The sequence below is a fragment of the Coloeus monedula genome, assembly GCF_965178545.1.
Source record: "Coloeus monedula genome assembly, chromosome: Z".
In the NCBI taxonomy this organism is placed as follows: Eukaryota; Metazoa; Chordata; class Aves; order Passeriformes; family Corvidae; genus Coloeus; species Coloeus monedula.
In genome coordinates this window covers 24076949-24095990 of record NC_138822.1, presented here as the reverse complement: position 1 = coordinate 24095990, position 19042 = coordinate 24076949, and the positions used below count along the sequence as shown (strand labels likewise).

Sequence of the window (19042 nt, the reverse complement as noted above, 5' to 3'; positions counted from 1 at the left end):
GCTAAGATAATATGCCGCCACCTCTGTGACTGAAATTTATATCTTTCTTGTTTTTCTTTCTTTTAATCTCCAACATACTTAAAGATTGTGGCTGGCAACTAACAGTATCTGCCTCTTGAATGCCAGATCCATGACTTGCAGTTTGGGTTCCACTTTACTGACCAGTTTCATCCAGTCTCTAGATTAGATCTTGAATTTGGTTGGTTTGTAAATTAAAACACAACCCTAACAACTCTAAGTTAGTACCAACCCAGGGCTGTGCAAGACCATATACTTTTCCAACTGCTTAAAAGACAAAAATAAAGGTACTGATCCAGCAGTAATTTTTTAATGAATTTCAAATTCATAAACATATTGACTCTCAAGATAAAATAAAATTTAAGTATAGTCTTTTATTTGTGCTTAACTCATCTCCAGCTTAAACATTTGTTTGAAAAGATATCAAACCATGCAGGAGCAAAATCAGTACGGTCATGGAAGAGTTTGGAGTTTGAGAGTGATAATTTCTCATGTAACAAAAATTTTCTCAAGAATCAATAATAATAAAAAATTCATTAACCAAAAATACCACTTGAAAACAGTTGAACTCATAAAATGAAGGGAAATATTTAAAAAGCTGCTTAGCATTGCTGATCTAATCTCTGTCCAGTGATTCAATGCAAACAAAATGGTCAATACAAACAAAAGCTTCTATTTTGTACCATGAGTATGGAAAAATGGACAGCATAGACCCAAAATTAAATATGAAAGCAGTGATGATGGCTGTTTAATGACTGCCTTATGATGATCAGTCTCTGAACAGAGTCAGCTTTATTCAATAAAAACAAAATATAAACATGATGAAAGTAGAGAATTTAAGCCACAGGAAATAAAAATATCAATATTCAAGTTCTTATCCAAATTCTGCCCACCTTTCCACCTCTTCAGCAATACATGTAGCATGACAGCTATGGAGGTAGGAGGAAACAGCACTCTCTGTAACTGTTTATTTTATATGTGTAAGAGTACAAGAGGAAGAACGGGAATAGCTGGAGCATTCCAGGTTCTTCATTACAGGACAGCTACTTTCTTATCACTCTGTCCTATGACAGAAAGACTGAAAATTCCTCTGCTGCTATTAATTTCTGAAATAGGATAACACTTTGGAAAAGCTCAGGTAGAAGAGAGAAGCAGGAAATAAGGAGTGAAAGGGAAGGTTTGGTGGTATTTGTATCTACTGTCCAAGCAATACCTTCTCTTTTAATAACTGAAATACTGTGTCACATTTTATGTGGCTTTTCACCCTAATAAGCATTAATGTTTAGCAGCTTTCAAATGTTGTAAAAACCCCTAATTGATTCTCTGACACATCTGTGAAATAGCTTCTTATTGTACTGATGGAGAAGGAATAACCTTGCTCAAATTACTTGCCCAATGCCATGCAAACCAGTGACAAACCCAGCCTGAATACCTGAGCTCCTAGTCAGGTACACATCTGCCTGGAACATCTCCCCCTGTCACCGTTCTCACAATATGTATTATTACACTAGCTCAAACTAGGGAACATGCAAATGCACTTTTCAGGGAATCCAACCTGACACCATTCACACAACAGGGATGAAGGACTGACTATCCTATTGTCATTTATACCAGGGATTTCAAAAAAAGACGAATTTGCAGCAGCACAAGAAGTATCAAGAAAAATATCATTACACTTGCCCCTTCATCCAAATACATTCATTTAAAAAAAGTCCCATGAAGGCTTGTAGCTGTAGTTTTGAGTAGTCCTGAGAGAAGCTTGGGAGTTGGACTCAATGATCCTTACAGATCACTTCCAATCCGAGATATTTCATGATTCTAAAGAGGGAGTCGACTTCTAAGGCTTAAGAAGTGTCACAAGGTGATGTATATAACTTGCAGCACCAAGTAACTCGGGATGGCAACTTTGCCTGCAAAGTGAACAGAAAAGGTGTTTCAGGTGCAGACAGGTAACGGCTCAGCTGATACTACTCGGATCTCTTTCCCTGCAGAATCCTTTTTGAATTTAAAACTGTTCTCACCAAAATAAACTCCTGAAGGAGTGTTGTAGACACATTACCTCCTCCTGAGTGAAATTCTTAGCACAGGTGTCCTTCTAGTCCCCATGCCTCCATACACATGCTGCTGCCCTGGAAGGCACTTAGAAAAGCTTAGCTCATAAACGGAATCTTATAAACATTTACACTGCATTTCTATATTTAGGCTTATTGCTACTACTACAGTGACAAGGCTGTGTAAAAATTATTTTGTTTAGAAATCTGTGAGGGAAAGCAAGCAGCAGTAAAGGGAAACCTAGAGAGAGAGCAGCCTACAACATTCCTTGAAATTACAATTCCTTAAAGCAGAAAACCAGCAATGAATGGATGTATTACAATGGTATAAACTGAGGGCTAGAGCCAGCTTCTCTTTTCACTGACCCTAGGCACAAACCCAGCATAATTCCACATACCTTAGTAGTGTAACTTGGAAGCAGAGCTTGCCCTTAAAAGGAAAGATATGAAACTTAATTTCAGCAGATAAAAAGAGCTTCAGAGCTGTGAAAGTGAGAGCAGTAGTTTGTTTTAGTGGCCTCAGGAAAAATTCACTTAAGACTTTTGGGTAATGCAAAGCTTTGAAAACCTGAATGTTTAGATGCCTTCTGAGACCTGTAGAGAGACATGCAAGTGTCAACGTGCTTCTACTTCTCAGCTCTTTTAAGACTGGGGGAAAAAAATAAAATCTAAAGATATCTACATATTGTATTGCCTGGTAATGGCAATCACATGCTGTCTTCTTGACTCCAGAAGTACTTAGCTGTGAAGTGAAGCTGATGCATCCACTTAAGAGAGGAAAATGGTTGATGATATAGGTAGGTATAAATTTGGGGCAGGGGGTTTGAGAGCTTGCAGGCTTGAGTAACATGAAAAAAATACAGTTTCAGGTAAGTACAGAGTAAAGTAGCAATGGAGTCACAGCTCTTACAAGGTAAACAGCACCACCAAGATGCATTTTTGAAATTTATTGTTACAATCAGAATCCTTAAGGTTGGAAAATACCACCAAGATCATCGAGTCCAACCATTAACCTAACAGACAGGTCCACCACTAAACCATGTCCCCAAGTGTGGATACAATATTGCTGCTAGCAAGAATTTTTCTTGCTTCTTTCCAGTCCTGTGAGATGCTTTTCTCTCTCACGGAAGCTATTAGCAGAGTTCTGTAAATTATGAACACCTGCGACCTTGCAGAGATTTGTTTATGGTACAGTAGAAAAATATTTGACAATGGATGTTTTAGGATTTTAGCCAATCACCCAAATAGGTGGCTGATCCTTTGACCAATTAGACTATGAAAAAAAGAGTTTGTAAAATAATTAAATAAATCAAGATTGCTGCACAATTCCTGCCTGTTGGATCTCTCCTCTCCTCTATACAGCTGCGGGATACCATAATACTCAAGTACCACATCCATATAGTTTTTGAACACTTCCAGGGATGGTAAGTCCACCGCTGCCCTGGGAGCCTGTTCCAGTGCTTGACCACCCTTTCAGTGAAAATTCTTTTCCTAATAGCCTGTCTAATCCTCCATTGACAAAACCATATCCACTTGTTCTATCAGTACCTGAAGGGAGGATGTAGTGAGGTGGGGACTGGTCGCTTCTACTGTACCTGCAGTGGCAGGACCAGGGAAGATGGCCTCCAACTGAGACGGGGGAGATTCAGATTACACAGAATAAGCTGAGCTGGAAGGCACCTAAAAGGATCATCACGTTTCTTCACTGTTAGGGTGGTCAGGCATTGGAACAGGTTGCCCAGGGAGATAGTGGAGTCATCATCCCTGGAGGTGTTCAAGAGGCGTCCGGATCTGGCGCTGGGTCATACGGGTTACAGAGGGTTGCAGTGCTCATGTTGAGTTGAAATGGTGAATCCTTCCGCAGTCCCGCGCGTTCGCAGATCCTCGGCCGCGGAACAAGCTCTTTGCTTCCCTGGCCCGCACGGCCGCACCTCTCCACACCCACCGTCCCGCACACCCCGGCCGGAGCCCCGGGGCCCCGCCGCCCGCGCACGCGCAGAGGCGCCGCGCAGGCGCCGAGCTCCCCGGGCGGGCGGGCGGCGCTTCCCTGGGGCGGCCGCAGGCCGAGGCAGCCGAACGGGGCCCTGCGGATCGGGCTAGCCCCCGCCCAGCCGGGCATTGTTCCCGGCCCTTTTCCGCCAGGAAGTTTCGGCCGCGTCCCGGCTCCGCTTGCCTGCCGGGGCGGGGCGGGGTGGGGGCGGGGGGCCGGAGTCCCTTTGTCACCTCCTCCGCGCCGTGAGGCGGCCGGCGGAGGGGGGCGAGGCTCAACATGATGGCGGCCGAGGCCGCGAGTGAGGAGGGCAGCTCGGGTACTGGGGCTGGGACGGCGGGAGCCGCCGCCGCCGGGGAGCTGGGGCACTGCCCTACCGTGTGCCGCGGTAGGGCGCCGGGGCCGCAAGGCCCCTTCATGGTCGGCGGCGGTCCCCCAGGGGGGCCGGCTTTGTGCTCGGTTCTGGGGCTGCTGGAACTGGGCGCGGGGCCCGCCCCTCCGGCGGCGGCTGGGGCTGCCGATTCCGGTTTCCCCCCGCTGCCGCCGCCGCCGCCGCCGCCCCCGTTGGCCGGGGGGCTGGGGACAGTGGACGAGGGGGACTCTCTGGACGGGCCGGAGTACGAGGAAGAGGAAGTGGCCATTCCACTCAACGCGCCCCCCACCAACCAGTGAGTACCCACCGCCCCCGCCCCAGTCCTTGTGGGGAGTGGGTGCCGCGCCGCTGGGCCCCCACCTCTAGGCGGGGAAAGTGTGTGTCAAACTCGGCTGAAGTCTCGCAGAAGTTCTGCGTCGTCCCCCCCCCCTTCCCGCACCCCCTCCCCCCCCCACCGCCTTCCGTCCCTCCGGTTCCGTTCCAGCAGGAAGGCTGCTTCACCGGGACACTGCCCGGGGGCTGCGGAGGGCAGCCCGCCGCAACCCGGGAGGGTGAGCGGCGGCAGAAAGGAGGTCGGGCTCCTTCCCCTTCACCGGCAGCTGATCCTCTGGTACTGAGTGGGATCAGCTCATGGGAAAAAGGCGCTTAAGTTAGTTTTTTGCAAGTTTTCATAGCAATACTGCAGGCTGCCAGGAAGAGTGAGCTATTCCGGCTGTGGTGTAAACTACCTGTTGGGGAGACTTTTCCAGTGACTGATAGCGCCTTCTCAGTAGAGCCATAAACTTAATTTCTCAAAAAATCCTATCTGTACCATAAAATACTTCTTATACCACATCATCATTTTATATTGCATTGCTTTCTGCTGGGGAAAAAAAAAAAGGTAACTTATTTCTTCCATTTTTTATAGAAACATAGCCAAAGTAATGCCCACATGTTTGATCTTCTGAAAAATTCAGACAGTCTTGAACCATAGATGTAAAATGAATTAAAATAATTTCTAATTTTAAAAGCTTTTACAGAGGGATATTTTTATAAATGTTTTAACTGCCTTGCTGCTCAGCCAATTTAAAGTTGTTTTCATTTAGATTATGCTTGGATAGAGGAGACATTTGGAATAAATTGTAAACTTATAGTTAGGTTTTATGGTGCTTGTCCATATATTAGGTTAATTTGCATTCTTGCAGTGCTGGTAATAGAAATAATCTTGCACTAGAGGCAGACTAATTTCTATGTTTATGTTGTGTGAAATACAAGATCAGATAATGTTATATAGAGTCCATGTAATTAGTAAGTACTGTAAACACAACCTTTGGATTTTATTGTAGAAAATCTGCAGGTTTATGCAAAGCACTTCCAAGGTGTGTATTAGAAAATAAACCTTTTCTTCCATATCCTTCTCATATTCTCTCCAAAATGAAATTGTTTCAGAGCCCTAAATTTTTTCATTAATATAATTTATATAAATATGTTGTTCCTGACGTTCTGGTAAGTATAGTGGATAATTTAAGGAGCAACATACAGTTGTATTTAAAGAGAGATATATGGATAGGTCAGAAAGTTAACCTAAAAATCTACGTGAATTTTGAGTTCTTTCCTTATATTCTGTCGTAATTTGACTGACAGAGTTAAGATCTGCATTACATACTTTGAGGATTTCAGGAGCCGTTGTCATTTTAAGTGGGACATAAGATTGTAACATTATGGGATTTCTTTTTAAATTAGTCTCTCTAACCTTGACAGGATTCCTAGGAGTCCTTTAATCTTTTGGTTTCTAGACTTTGTGTGAAAGTTTGTAAACATTGAGGCCTTGTGTTCTGAAGACAGTGTTTGAATAGTCTTAAACTTGTAGAAGTTCCTAGTGAGTTGGAAATAGGATTAGGCAGTTTTGAAAGAAGTCTGGGAAACAGAAGCGCATAAAAAGCAAAGTTACTTCTTCAGGATTGCGTGCCACGCACAGGAGGTACAGGATTTTGCTTTTCTCGTTTTTCTCTCTGAAAAGTTCAGAGTGCTTCTGTCAGACCTAAGTTCCTCAGAGAACTGAGGAAAAAGCCAAAAATCAGCTTATTTGCAGTATTTTTGGAAAGCGGGGCAATTATTTATGAGTAATCAGTTTTTAAAACTAAATTAGTTGTTACCACATCTACAATTCTGAGTGGATTTTGCAGTCAAAACATTGTCTTGTGCAATACTGTAACCATGTGCAAGCAGCATGGTTAACTTTTAGAAAAGGATGTTAGGTTTCTGGCAAGGAGTACAGGCTAGGGGAAGACTTCAGCCCTGATGTTGTTTTGGCTGAGAATGCTACTTACCTTATACAGGACCAGGGCATAGTTTTGTAGTTAAATGTTCTGTTGAAGAATGTAATACTGGAGCAGACAAGAAGTAAAATACATTTAGAAATTGATCAGAAGTTTGTACTTCCAAATACTTAAGCCTTTTCTTTTTAATTTTTATCCTTGGTGTGGGACTTTTCCATAAAATATTTAAGTTGGCTGATGATTTAGAAGCTTTTTTCCCGGTCTTTAATCTCTTATTTTTGCTATGCAGCATCAGTTTTTATCATTCTCATTTAAGTCATAAAATTGGCATATGTCAGTAGTAAATCCTGTCTTTTCAGTACTGCTGTTTTATTTTGGAAATGCTCTTTCTTTGTAGTTATACCATCTGCTTCTCTAGGGTTGAACTATTGATTTATTACTAAAACCAGAGATCAGTATTAATCTGTCATCATATATACGGGAAGCTCCAATATGAGTCTTTGAGAAGAGTAATGGATGTTTCAGTTTAAACTTGTATTAAATTTCTCCAGTTGGATGTGATTACAGGATTGCTGTTCCATTTGTTTAAATATGATTGCCAGCTCCACCCTGTCCCACTTTCTCCTTATTCATTCAGTTTTTATAGGAGGAATGCATGGTGGCTTGATCGATAATTCCACAGTTCTGTCACATGGCTTTGTCAGTCTTAATTGCTTACAATATCTGATGTGTACATGTGAGATTTGAGAGTATTCTTCGCTCCTGGCCTTGCCATAATACAAAATTACTGTTCTCCTCTATAAGAATTCACATGTGTTATTTCTTTTATAATAGTGACAATTCACTAGGTTTGTTTGCCTTCCCATGGACATGCATTGCATTGTAGGATTTCCTGAGTGGTTACCCTCTCTCCAGAGAGAAGTATCTGGTAAATGTTGCTGCTGGTTTGTCCAGGTTCAAGCTCCAATCTTAGATTAGACTTCTAAGTATAAAATAAAACATTCTGCATAAACTTAGACACAACTTTATCACTTCTTCTCTGAGCTTGTTTTACGAGTTAAGAAGACAAACCCAGAGCAAACAAAACACAAACCATGCAAAATATGACTTCCTAGTCTTCCAAGTTTTAGGCTGTAAAGATGTTACAATTGCTTTTTAAAACATGAGTATGCTTTTAAATACTGTAAAGCTGACATTGTGGCTTTCACAGTAACTAATATGAAGAGACGGGAAATTAAGCAGATGCAGGTTCTGCATTTCCCATCAGGGTGTTGTAAATATAGCTTGTTCAAGGAGGTTTGGGGAATATGTCTTAGTGCGTATTCTTTAATATTCAAGCAGTGGGAGGATATTAGCGTGTAACACCTTCTCTTTATTCACAAACTCAAAATCCCCCAGTAGGGTTGATTTTTAAAATCTTTGATCTGGAGTGAAACTAACTTGAGGCTTGTCTATTCAGTTTGTGGGAGGGTTTTCATTCTTCTGGAGCACAGCAGTGGTGTGTTTATGTTGCAGCTTAGTGCTAGGTGGGAGGCACAGGGTACTAGGGAATAAAGTAGGCAACTCTGTGTTTGTTTAGGTCATTTTTCCCCTTGCTTTCTGTCCCATTTGTAGAGCTGAGTGGCAGAGGCTCAAATAGTGTAAGGAAATGCCCTTGGATTTAATGAATGAATGCTGATTCAGTTATGTATTTGATTTAAAATCTTAGTTGACAAAATTATTTTATATCCTAGTGTTGCATTAATGTGGCCGGAGCAGTTCCAGTATTGCAGCAAAACTGGCATTTTCGTGTGGTGCTTTTTGAGCAGTGGTTATCAGTTTGAAATGGAAATCAGTTGAAATCTGAAAATGATGAACCACACAAAATGAAGTAGGGCATCAAAATACTGTCTGGCTAAAACAAATCTTGCCCAAAGCAGCTATATTCTTACAGTCATTCTTGATGCTTGTTGAGGCAACATAATAACAAGAAAAAGCACTGAAGATAAAGACAGGTAGAGGAATATTAGGTAAGAATGGATTGTGTTAAAGTAGAACATTTTTCTGCCTGATCATAGAGTGAAGTTCTGGTATCTTCATGTGAGCGCTGAAGGTGGCAAGTTGAGAGTTCTGAGGTATTTGTTACAGCAACTCAGGAAAAGGAATTTTTTTCTGAATAATGGCAGAAGACCCTTTTCCAGACTAATGAATGAATCTATTGCACTGGAAACTGGGAGGAAATAATGTTGGTGTGTTCAGTTAGGTACTGTTTAAAAAAAAATGAAATGTGATGTTAATAGATTTTAGTGTATGAGGTTTAGTGTATGGCAGTTAATGTAGTTAGCATTTAATATTTTCTTTTTTAGATAATGAATATGTTCTTCAGTTCCTGTTGTGTGTGGAAGAGAACACCTTATTTTTCTAAGTTGGTGGGTAATGTACTCCAGGCCACTTCTGGCTGGATGTGTGGTGTTAGAAGTACTGTATTAAATGAGTGGTTAAGCACAGCAGAACAACATCATACCTACCTGCTACAGGAAGTGAAGCAGTAAGTAAACTGAGTTAGTTACATAGGTAAATGAAAACTTCAGAAAAATAAAACCAGAAGTGGGACAGCATTTGAAGCTAGAAGTTTGAGGAGGACTTTTCAGTAATTAAGTCAGTATTTCTAGTTAACATCAGATAATGTCGTTTAAACAGCAACTAGAGTCTCTTGATCTGCTCTTTATTTAGTTTTTATTTTGTGTCATAGATTGACTCCCAGAATATCAGTGTGTGACTTTGGCAGTTCATCTACTAGCCTACCCCATTAAGAAGTGTAATATCATGCTGTATTTTTTCACCCTTTTTTTATCTAAGTGTTTAGTGCTTGTGGAGGGAAGAGGAACACAAATTTTCTAGTTAGGGCTTAGGTCTCCTAAGTATAGCACTCCATATTTTGATTCAGGCATAAATTCTTAAGACTCCTGTAGCAGTTTTCAGTTTCTTTCATATCTTTCTCCCAAACAAAACAAGCATCTTGTTATATGTCTTGCTGGTAGGCACAGTAGAAGGGAGGAGAAGGCATCTTGTTTAAACTAAGTATTTGTGCTGCACAGAAGTATTGCAGGGTTGATTCCTCAGTGCCCCTCCAGAGTATGGTCAGTACCAGTAACATGTTACCAGTGCTTGACAGAGTTTATATACTTGACCTGCTTTATAGACTTTTATATGCTATTTAAAGACTGAAGGTAGTCTTCAGTAGTTTTTTGTGTAAAATAGCTGGTCTATCACTCTGGATAGTAATAGAGCAGAAAAAAGTTTCTGTTATTAAATGAATCTGTCTTTAAATCATGTTTAGTGCTGAAGGTGGTGAGGAGTAATCAGCATGGATTTATAAGGGGAGAATTGTGCTTGACCAACCTAAGAGCCTTCTGTGATACAGTCATTGACTTGGGGAGAAAGGGAGAGAGTTTACTGTAACTTTAGTAAGGCTTTGGGCCCTGTCTCCCATAGTCTCCTTACAGACAAACTGACAGTGTACAGGTTAGGTAAAGGGGCATGATGTACATTGAAAACTGGTTGAGTGACTGGTAACAGAGCATAATCAGCAGCTCAGAGTCCAGATAGAGGCAAGTCACTGGTGGTATTCCCTAGGGTACCACCAGGGGCCAGTACTGTGATCTGGATGCTTGGACAGAGTGCATGCACCCTTAGCAAGTTCACAGATAATGCAAAACTGGGAGAGGAGTAGCTGAAAACACCAGGTAGCTGTGCTAACATCCAAAGTGATGTGGACAGGCTGGAGAATTGGGCTGCAGGAGATCTTGTGTAGTTAAAAAAAGGAAATACAAAGCTCTGGCACTGTGGAGTAGTAACCCCAAGCATGTGGTGGGGCTAAACAGGTGGAAAGTAGCTCTGCAGAGAAGGATGCGGGCGTGAGGATGTGAACAAAGCCAGAAGCGTGCCTGTGTGGTGAAGAGGGCTGACAGTATCTTGGGCGTCACTGAGAGGAGTGTTGCCAGCAGCTTGAGGGGGATGATCGTTCCACTCTGCTCAGCACTGGTGAGACTCATCTAGGGTATTCAGTGCTGGCCTTGCCAGTTCAAGACAGACGTGGAGTTACTTGAGGGAGGTCTGTGCAAGGCCATCAAGGTGATGAAGGGACTGGATCATCTGTCACATAAAGAGAGGCAGAGGGAGCTGGTACTGTTGATCCTGGAGAAGAGGAAGCTTGAGTGGGTCTTAAACATGAGTATAAAGTTCTTATGGGAAGGATTGAGATGAGAGTAGTAGACTGACCTCAGTGGTGTGAGGTGACAGGGCAAGAGGCAATGGAGACAAATGGTAAAACTTGAATTTCCATTTAAATACAACATGTATTTATGTATGTGTAATATTTTTGTTTATTTGTTGTTTTGTTTGGTTTTTTTTATGGTGAAGGTGATCAAACAATGACAATGATTGCTCAGAATAGTCATGAAGTCTCCATCATTGAAGATATTCCTGACCCAATGGAACACAGCCCTGAGCAACCAGATGTAGCTGATCCTATCTGAGCTGGGGGCAGGAGGGGGGCAAGGTTGAACTAGATGATCCCCAGTGGTCACCTCAACTCAAGTGATTTTATCTATATGTATAGAGATACTATTTATAGGTGAGGATCCACATTACAGGACCAATTTGCTGAAAACTTACTGTAATTAGTTGGGAATAAAGTCATGACAGTAGCTAAAAGGGCAGATTTGTAATGAAAGCACAAGGAATTTTTAGGTTGGCAGAAAGAATATTTAATTACTTTCTATGTAGATACATAACTTAATTTCTCTGGTGAAAGGTCAGGAGTTTGCCTTTAAAAGGTTTTTCTAAAGTAGCTAACAGTGACTTTTAAATATTTAATTATTTGCTGCAAATATCTAGCTTTTCCGACTAGGGTATGTTTTTATTATAATTACTCACATGTATGAATTAATGTATCCGGTGTTGCTAGATTAATTTCAAAGCTCCAGTCATATTTTGGGAATGGAGTATTGCGTTTTCCAGGACACTTGATGTACACAGTGTGTTATGGTGCGGGAACTCTGTCTGGGGGGTGCTCGGTGCGGGTTCGGACGGTCGGGACAGTGATGAGAGATCTCTGTAGTCAGATCTTGGAACATGCGGTTTATTGCAAAGGGCGTGGGTACAGGGGCACTGCTTAGAGCTGCAGCTGCAGCTCTGAGCAGGCCCAAGAGAGCAAGAGAGTAAGCGGGTAAGCAAAGAGAGAGAGTGGAAGTAGTAGTAAGAGTGTATAGTAAGAGAGTGTGTATAGTAAGAGAGTGTGTATAGTAAGAGAGTGTGTATAGTAAGAGAGTGTATTAAGAGAGTGTATAGTAAGAGTGTCTGAAGTCCTGGTTACAATACAATAAATCATCTTCTGTACTGAATATTCTAATTGTCACTAACCAATCTAATACAAGATACAAATCCTATAGCATTTACATACAGCCTGTAAGAGTTCTTATATTACCATAGAGTGTTACATCTTAACTTCTAAAAACTACTCTTTGGACCCCTTCTGCTGAGCTAGTAGGGTCTGCTCTGACCCTTGGACCTGCCTGCAAGCAGAGGGTATTGTTCAATCAAGAGGGGATTACCTTCAGTCGGCCATACCATTGTTTTCCAGTTGTTCAGTAACTAAGACTTGGTATCTCAAAGGTGGCTTTCATTTCGATGTTGCTTATAGTTTTCATATTCCCAAAATCTTTTGTCAGGCAATCATATTTATAAGGCTTTCCTGTTTCATCTTCCCCAACATCTCCCCCGTTCCGATGAACAACTAAGATATTAGACACAGTCCTACTCGTCATTTTTTGCACACACTGAAGTATACAAGGTACTGCTACTAAAACTATAATTATTACTACTAGAATAATCAAGCCTATTTTACAGAGTTCCCTTAGCCAGGGTGCAAAGCTCCAACCATTAAACAAACTGTCTAGCCAAGACAGGTTATCTGTTGTAATTTGGTTAGCTAGGTCCCTTAGGTTTTGTAACTGTACTAAAACCTTCTGGGAAAGGCACTCTGTAAGTTGAGAAAGGTTTGTCAGGGCTTGTGTCAGACAGACAGATGGTATCAGAGCCTGCAGATTTGGCTAAAGCAACCCAAACATTTGTCTTTGGTTGATTTACAGGTAAAGCTTCACTGCAAAAACAAAAACAAAAGGTAAAAAATAACATGCATCTACACAAATAATACTAGAACTCCATTCTTTTCTTGAGCTGTTTCTGGCAGATGATCTTCTCTCAGTGGTTCTGCCTAGTTCACATTTGGGTGATGGCTTCTCGGCTCCCACTCGCGGGGTCACTGGCTGAAGTGGAACCGACAGCAGGCTTTGATGCGTGGTACAGCTTCACCTTCTTTGCTGGAATCCACTTGGTTCCTTCACCTGTGGAGAGACATGCAAATCCCTTTCCCCACATTATGAGATTGTATGGTCTTTCTATTTTTCCTGATTCTAGAATCTTAATTAAAACTGGGGGGTGTTTTTTCAGTTTTGCTTTTTTATTGTTCAAGAAATATCTGAAAATGGGGGGATCAGGCTCTTCTGCAGAGCTGTTCAAGAAATTAAAAACATACAAGGCTTTATTCAACCTTCTTTGAGGTGTAGCCTGGGCTTTTCCCCCTTTCTGTTGATTTAAAATGCGTTTTAAAGTTTGATGTGCTCCTTTTAGGGTACTTTTCAGCAGTTTAAGATACGGTGAGCAAATGCCACTGTATCTTACAGCCCTTTTTAGTTCTTTAATTTCAAGAGTGGGGATGGGAGCCCACGTTTTAGGACTGTTAGGCTGTTGGCTAGCTATCACAGGCTTAGCTAATAAACTAAGACTTTCATCTTTATAGATTTGGAGTCTTATTTCATGCCAATCTGTTAATTGAGCATAATCTGAGCACTTTGGAGGATTTTTTGATTCAGAAGGTAGCGCTGACAAACTCTCAGAACTCTCGTTTTCTCTTTATGGGTTGCAAGATCTCCGCCGTTTGCTGGCGGGACTCTGGGGCTCATTGCAAACAAATCTGGCTGCTTTTCAGAGTTAACCTGTGTTAGATTTAAAGCATCAGGTCCGGCAGAGGGGCTCTCCGTCTCCCCTGCCACTGGAGCTGCATCATTCCCATCCGTTCCCTCCCTGCTCGCGGCTTCTGAGGCGAGGCTGTGCTGCGCGGAGGGATACGGCTGGGCGGCGGAGGGATACGGCTGCACGGTGTCGGGGGACCCCGGCGGGGGCGGCTGCGGTGCGGGAATGGGGCTTGGCGGGGGCGGTGATGGCACGGCCGAGCTCGGGAGTGGCGCAGCTGATCTCGGTGGCGGCGGGCGAGGAGGCGGGGGGGCCGCGGGGGACTCGCTCTGTGACTCTGGCACGGCCGATCGAGGCGGCGGCGGGCGAGGAGGCGGGGCGGAGCTGCGCGGCGGTGGGGGGGGGCGCGGCGAATAGTTCCATTAACGCTGCACAAGCCGGGATGAGTTCTGTGGTACTCTTGTCCCAGCGTGATATGGCATTAAATAATTTGATTCCCACTGAGTCCCAGAAGTCTCTGGTGTAGACTGCTGAACGGTCAGCATTTGGGAAATTAATCAGAGTCCATTCTAAGAGGTTTTTTAGCTCCTGTTTAGGTAATTGTCTTGAACCAGAGCTTAGTAAATGCTTAAGTTGCTTATAGAGATCTCTGTCATGGGCAGAGTGCGTTTGTCCCATTATCAGACCACTATGATACTCACTTAGATGATGTCGTAGGAGCAGTGTCCTTACTCAGAGGTCCGTTGTGGGGGGCTGGCCAGGCACTCCACTCGGCGCTCAGGACGCTGCTTTTGGGTCCTTTCTCAGAGCTCCGGTTTTAGGCGTCGCTTGGCGACGGCTTTCCGTGCTCAGGACCTCACGGGTGGGTCCACACTAAGAGCTCCAGTGCGGGCGGTGCTGAGCACTACTCGCCTGTGCTCAGGGCGCGCGGCAGGGTCCCTCCCTAGAGCTCCGGTCGGCACTGCTTAGCAGCGTGTCCGTGCTCGAGGGGTGCCACGGCAAACTTCCTCAAAGAGCTCCAGGTAGCCGCTGCGCAGCAGTGGCCGCCTGTGCTCGAGGACTGCCAGGCAATTCCCTCCAAGAGCTCCAGGTAATCCCCGTGCTCGAGGGCTGCCTTGGCAGAATTATAGAGCTCCGGCTTTTACGATGCGCAGCAATGGTATGCCGTGCTCATGACACGTTCTAGGTGGCTATAACTGGTCTTTTAGTTACCGTCCATGGAGAAGTCTCCCACAGATGGAAAAAGCTGAACCGGGCCTTCAGTCACGTTGTGCGCCAGACTGTAGGTGCTCGGGGGGTTTGGCAATCACGATGGGCGCCAGACTGTAGGAGCTTGGGGGGTTCGGCAATCACGTTGGGCACCAGACTGTAGGTGCAGGGTGTTCAGTCTGGACCGGGTGTAGACGGATGGAGACGGTGACGAGAGATCTCTGTAGTCAGATCGTGGAACATGCGGTTTATTGCAAAGGGCGTGGGTACAGGGGCACTGCTTAGAGCTGCAGCTGCAGCTCTGAGCAGGCCCAAGAGAGCAAGAGAGTAAGCGGGTAAGCAAAGAGAGAGAGGGGGAGAGAGAGGAATGAGGGTGAAGAAGTAGTGAGAGAGAATGTGTGTAGAGTATAGTAAGAGTGTGTATTAAGAGTGTGTGTAGTAAGAGTGTCTGAAGTCCTGGTTACAATACAATAAATCATCTTCTGTACTGAATATTCTAATTGTCACTAACCAATCTAATACAAGATACAAATCCTATAGCATTTACATACAGCCTGTAAGAGTTCTTATATTACCATAGAGTGTTACATCTTAACTTCTAAAAACTACTCTTTGGACCCCTTCTGCTGAGCTAGTAGGGTCTGCTCTGACCCTTGGACCTGCCTGCAAGCAGAGGGTATTGTTCAATCAAGAGGGGATTACCTTCAGTCGGCCATACCATTGTTTTCCAGTTGTTCAGTAACTAAGACTTGGTATCTCAAAGGTGGCTTTCATTTCGATGTCGCTTATAGTTTTCATATTCCCAAAATCTTTTGTCAGGCAATCATATTTATAAGGCTTTCCTGTTTCATCTTCCCCAACATTATGGAAAGTTAGCAGTCTGATTCTTACGAATATCAGACCCAGAAAAGTAATTTTCATGTTGAAATTTCAGTATTTTCAGCTACTTTTCAGGCCAACTTCATACCATATCCATTTTTTTTGGTTGGTGTTTGTTTTTTTGCTAAACTGAAATAGCAATAGTTGTTCATCCTCAAGTTTGCAGTTTTTTGTGAATATAAAGTTTCATGACCCAGAAAAGTAATTTTCATGTTGAAATTTCAGTATTTTCAGCTACTTTTCAGGCCAACTTCATACCATATCAATTTTTTTTGGTTGGTGTTCTGTTTTTTGCTAAACTGAAATAGCAATAGTTGTTCATCCTCAAGTTTGCAGTTTTTTGTGAATATAAAGTTTCATGAGGGTTGGAATGTATAGAATCATAGAACCATAAACCAGCCCAGATTGGGACAGACCCTCAAAGTTCTTATGTCCCAGCCTTTTGGGGCAAAGGGAGTATAACTGAGATTATCTTGCAACCTGTCCAGTCACATCTTGAAAACCTCCAGTGAGGTTTTTCTTCCTACTGAGGGAGGTTGTTTCAGTGAATGATTTTTAACTACTGGAACATGAGAGGCCTAGCTCATTCATTCCTCATGAGACAGGTTCTTCAGCCTTTTCTTCGTCTTAGTGTCCCTCCTTTGGATCTTCTCCAGTCTGTTCACATCTTTCTTGAATTGTGTGGAGCAGAACTGGACACAGTACTCCAGCTGCAGCCTCACAGCTGGGTGGAGTGGGATGATCACCATCTAGGTTTAGCCAACTTTTGATAGTCGACTCAGGAATCATATGGTAATTATGTGTAGATTTGTGTTAAGGTGTTTTCTCTGAAATTTTCATCTTCTTTTTTATTGTTATTGAGTTAACTTCTTGCTTTCTGTAAAATTATATATCTCTATGTAAATATTTAGCCATATAAAGGAAATTCTGTTTATGGCCCATGAGGCTTTGTATGGTTATTTTATAGATAAATTGTATTATATTTTCTATTTATAAAATGTAATCATTGTCAGTTTCTTCTCAATATTGCCATATGTTAATAGAGTTAGCATTTGAGATGTTACCAGATTCAAGGTTGGATATTTACATAATACCAAACACTAAGGAATTGCTTGCATTGTCTTATTCAAAGCACATTTTTTCCTCAGTTTTTTTCTTGCATAGATTTTTATGCTTTCTAAGCATCTGTGGATATTTTTGTTACTTCTGTTCCTTAAAACAAAAAGGATGCTAGAGAAATGTCTTTATTCCTATGGTGGACAAACTGAGCAACATCTTAGAAATTCCTTAGTTATTGTCAAGAGTATCTGCTCATTTATGTAGCCTTATTAACTTTGTTTCAGAAGTAATAACTCAGTTCTAACAGAAAAAGGTGTATTTTTCACCTGAGGGCACAGATACCTAGCGTGTAAAAATGGGAAGTTTCTTGCTAAGGCCTTTAATGAGTTCCAGAATTCATTGCCTAATCTGACTCTTTAGTAAGAAAAATGCCAGCTGTTTCAAGAGCTATTTTTCATCAAGTTTAGCTGTATTTCTCTTGCTTATTGGTGGTTTTTGGGAAAATGAGATAGGCAGCCTTCTTTTCAGTGTTGGATATTATGCTCTTGTCACACCTGTGTCTCTTTTAAAATCATGGCATTGTTTGCTACAGCTGTTGAAACTTTTAGAGCCTTTCTGTCCTTTTGGAAATTATTTGTGTTATTCTTTTTACTATATGCTTATTTTGCTATTTCATGTTTTCATAGTCTCTTTGTTAAGACATACTGAGGTTTTCAGTTGATGTATTTAGTTCTAGCTCAGAGCTGACATAAACTGCTGAGAGAGTTTTAATGGCTTTCTTGTGGAGGTGTGCAAGTCCCACAGTTAGACACAGCTAGTGTGCCAAAGAGTGCTTGTGCTAGTGACTTTCCATGTTAGTTGGTGGTTCTTAGTCTTGTAGTGCAGCACAGTTCAGTCAGTCTTCCCTGTGCTATTTTTGAGGGATTTTTGGAACAAAAAAATGAGAAAAGCAGAATGAGTCTTTGTTAGGCATACGTGGGTATGCTTGAGTGCCTCTTAGAAAAATGCCTAGGAAAGCAAAAGGGATGAAAATCTCTCCCTCATGTTCTTAGAACAGTATGTAACACTCAGTGTCATGCACATGACACAAAGAACACTTACTTGGCTAGAAGTTAATTTCAACTGCTGATTTTAAAGGTGCATCCATTGTAGTATATTTGGAGATCTTTTTCTGATAGCAAAGTTTTGTGATGTGGAGAGCCACAAAGACTTGGTGAAAAGTTGGTAACTACTGAATAATGACTAATAAGATGGAAGGAGATGAATGTAGTAAAATCTAACTGAAATTTAATTTAGTTTAATTGCACAAATTATGTGCATAAAGGCACATAATAGAGCCTACAGATAGGACAGAGATGGGGAATGAAGTCATCATAAAAGGCAGAATCTGGATAAAAGTAGTAAAACCAAGAGTGCTGTTTAGACTGGGAGAAACTATTAACACTGAAATGAAACTCAGCAGTGAATAGGAGCATTGAATCTTGTCTTGGTTTAAAATCTGCTGAGGAGAATATCTGCCAGAAAAATAATCAGGGTGGAAACCTTCCTGCAATGGAAAAACAACCCCTCCTTCCAAATTATTGTGACTTCAAAAATTACGAGGCTTCCAGGCCAAAATATGTGAAAAGGAGTAACATTACTAGGAAGTATATATATGAGCTATATATACATATACACATACATATATATATATATGTCTCAGAACAAACAAAAAAAACCCCTGAAGTTTTCTCGCCCGTTAAGCACTTTTCCCTTTTGGTGTAGTTACGACCGCAACCGGCAGGGGCACTGGTGACTCTGGTGATGCAACAGCTGTAGTGACTGCCTTGTAGCTGGCAGAGGGTGCTAGCGGGCTCCGGTGAAGCCGGCAAGGTGCAGTACCGCACTCTTGTGGCCAGCAGGGGCACTCTGATACAAGAGTGGGACCTTCCCAGGTGATGATGGCCCTGGCCTCAGCCAGCACTCATGCATTGGGTCTGGGCTCCCTTGCAGCAAGGAATCAGGGAAGCAAGCAGGCGGGTTTTGGTCACACTGCCGAAAATGATGAGGTAGCAATATCCTGGGCCAACCACACTCACTGTTACCTCTGTGGCTCCTCTCCTCGATTGCCTAAGGAAAAGCTCCTCTCCCCTCATGCCTCACAGGACCCAAGGCCGAGCTTACACCTCTTGTGATATCCCCTGAACTGTGG

General features: G+C 42.6%; 1 protein-coding gene across 1 annotated transcript in view; it reads left to right on the top strand.

The window, feature by feature from the left end:
• The first annotated feature begins 4236 nt into the window (after positions 1–4236).
• The window catches only part of RASA1 (RAS p21 protein activator 1), a 62380-nt gene continuing 47574 nt past the window's right edge, over positions 4237–19042 (top strand). The window contains exon 1 of the mRNA XM_082302036.1: positions 4237–4727. Within this exon, the coding sequence (XP_082158162.1) occupies positions 4339–4727 (389 nt within the window). The 5' untranslated portion in view covers positions 4237–4338. The remainder of the gene's footprint in view (positions 4728–19042) is intronic.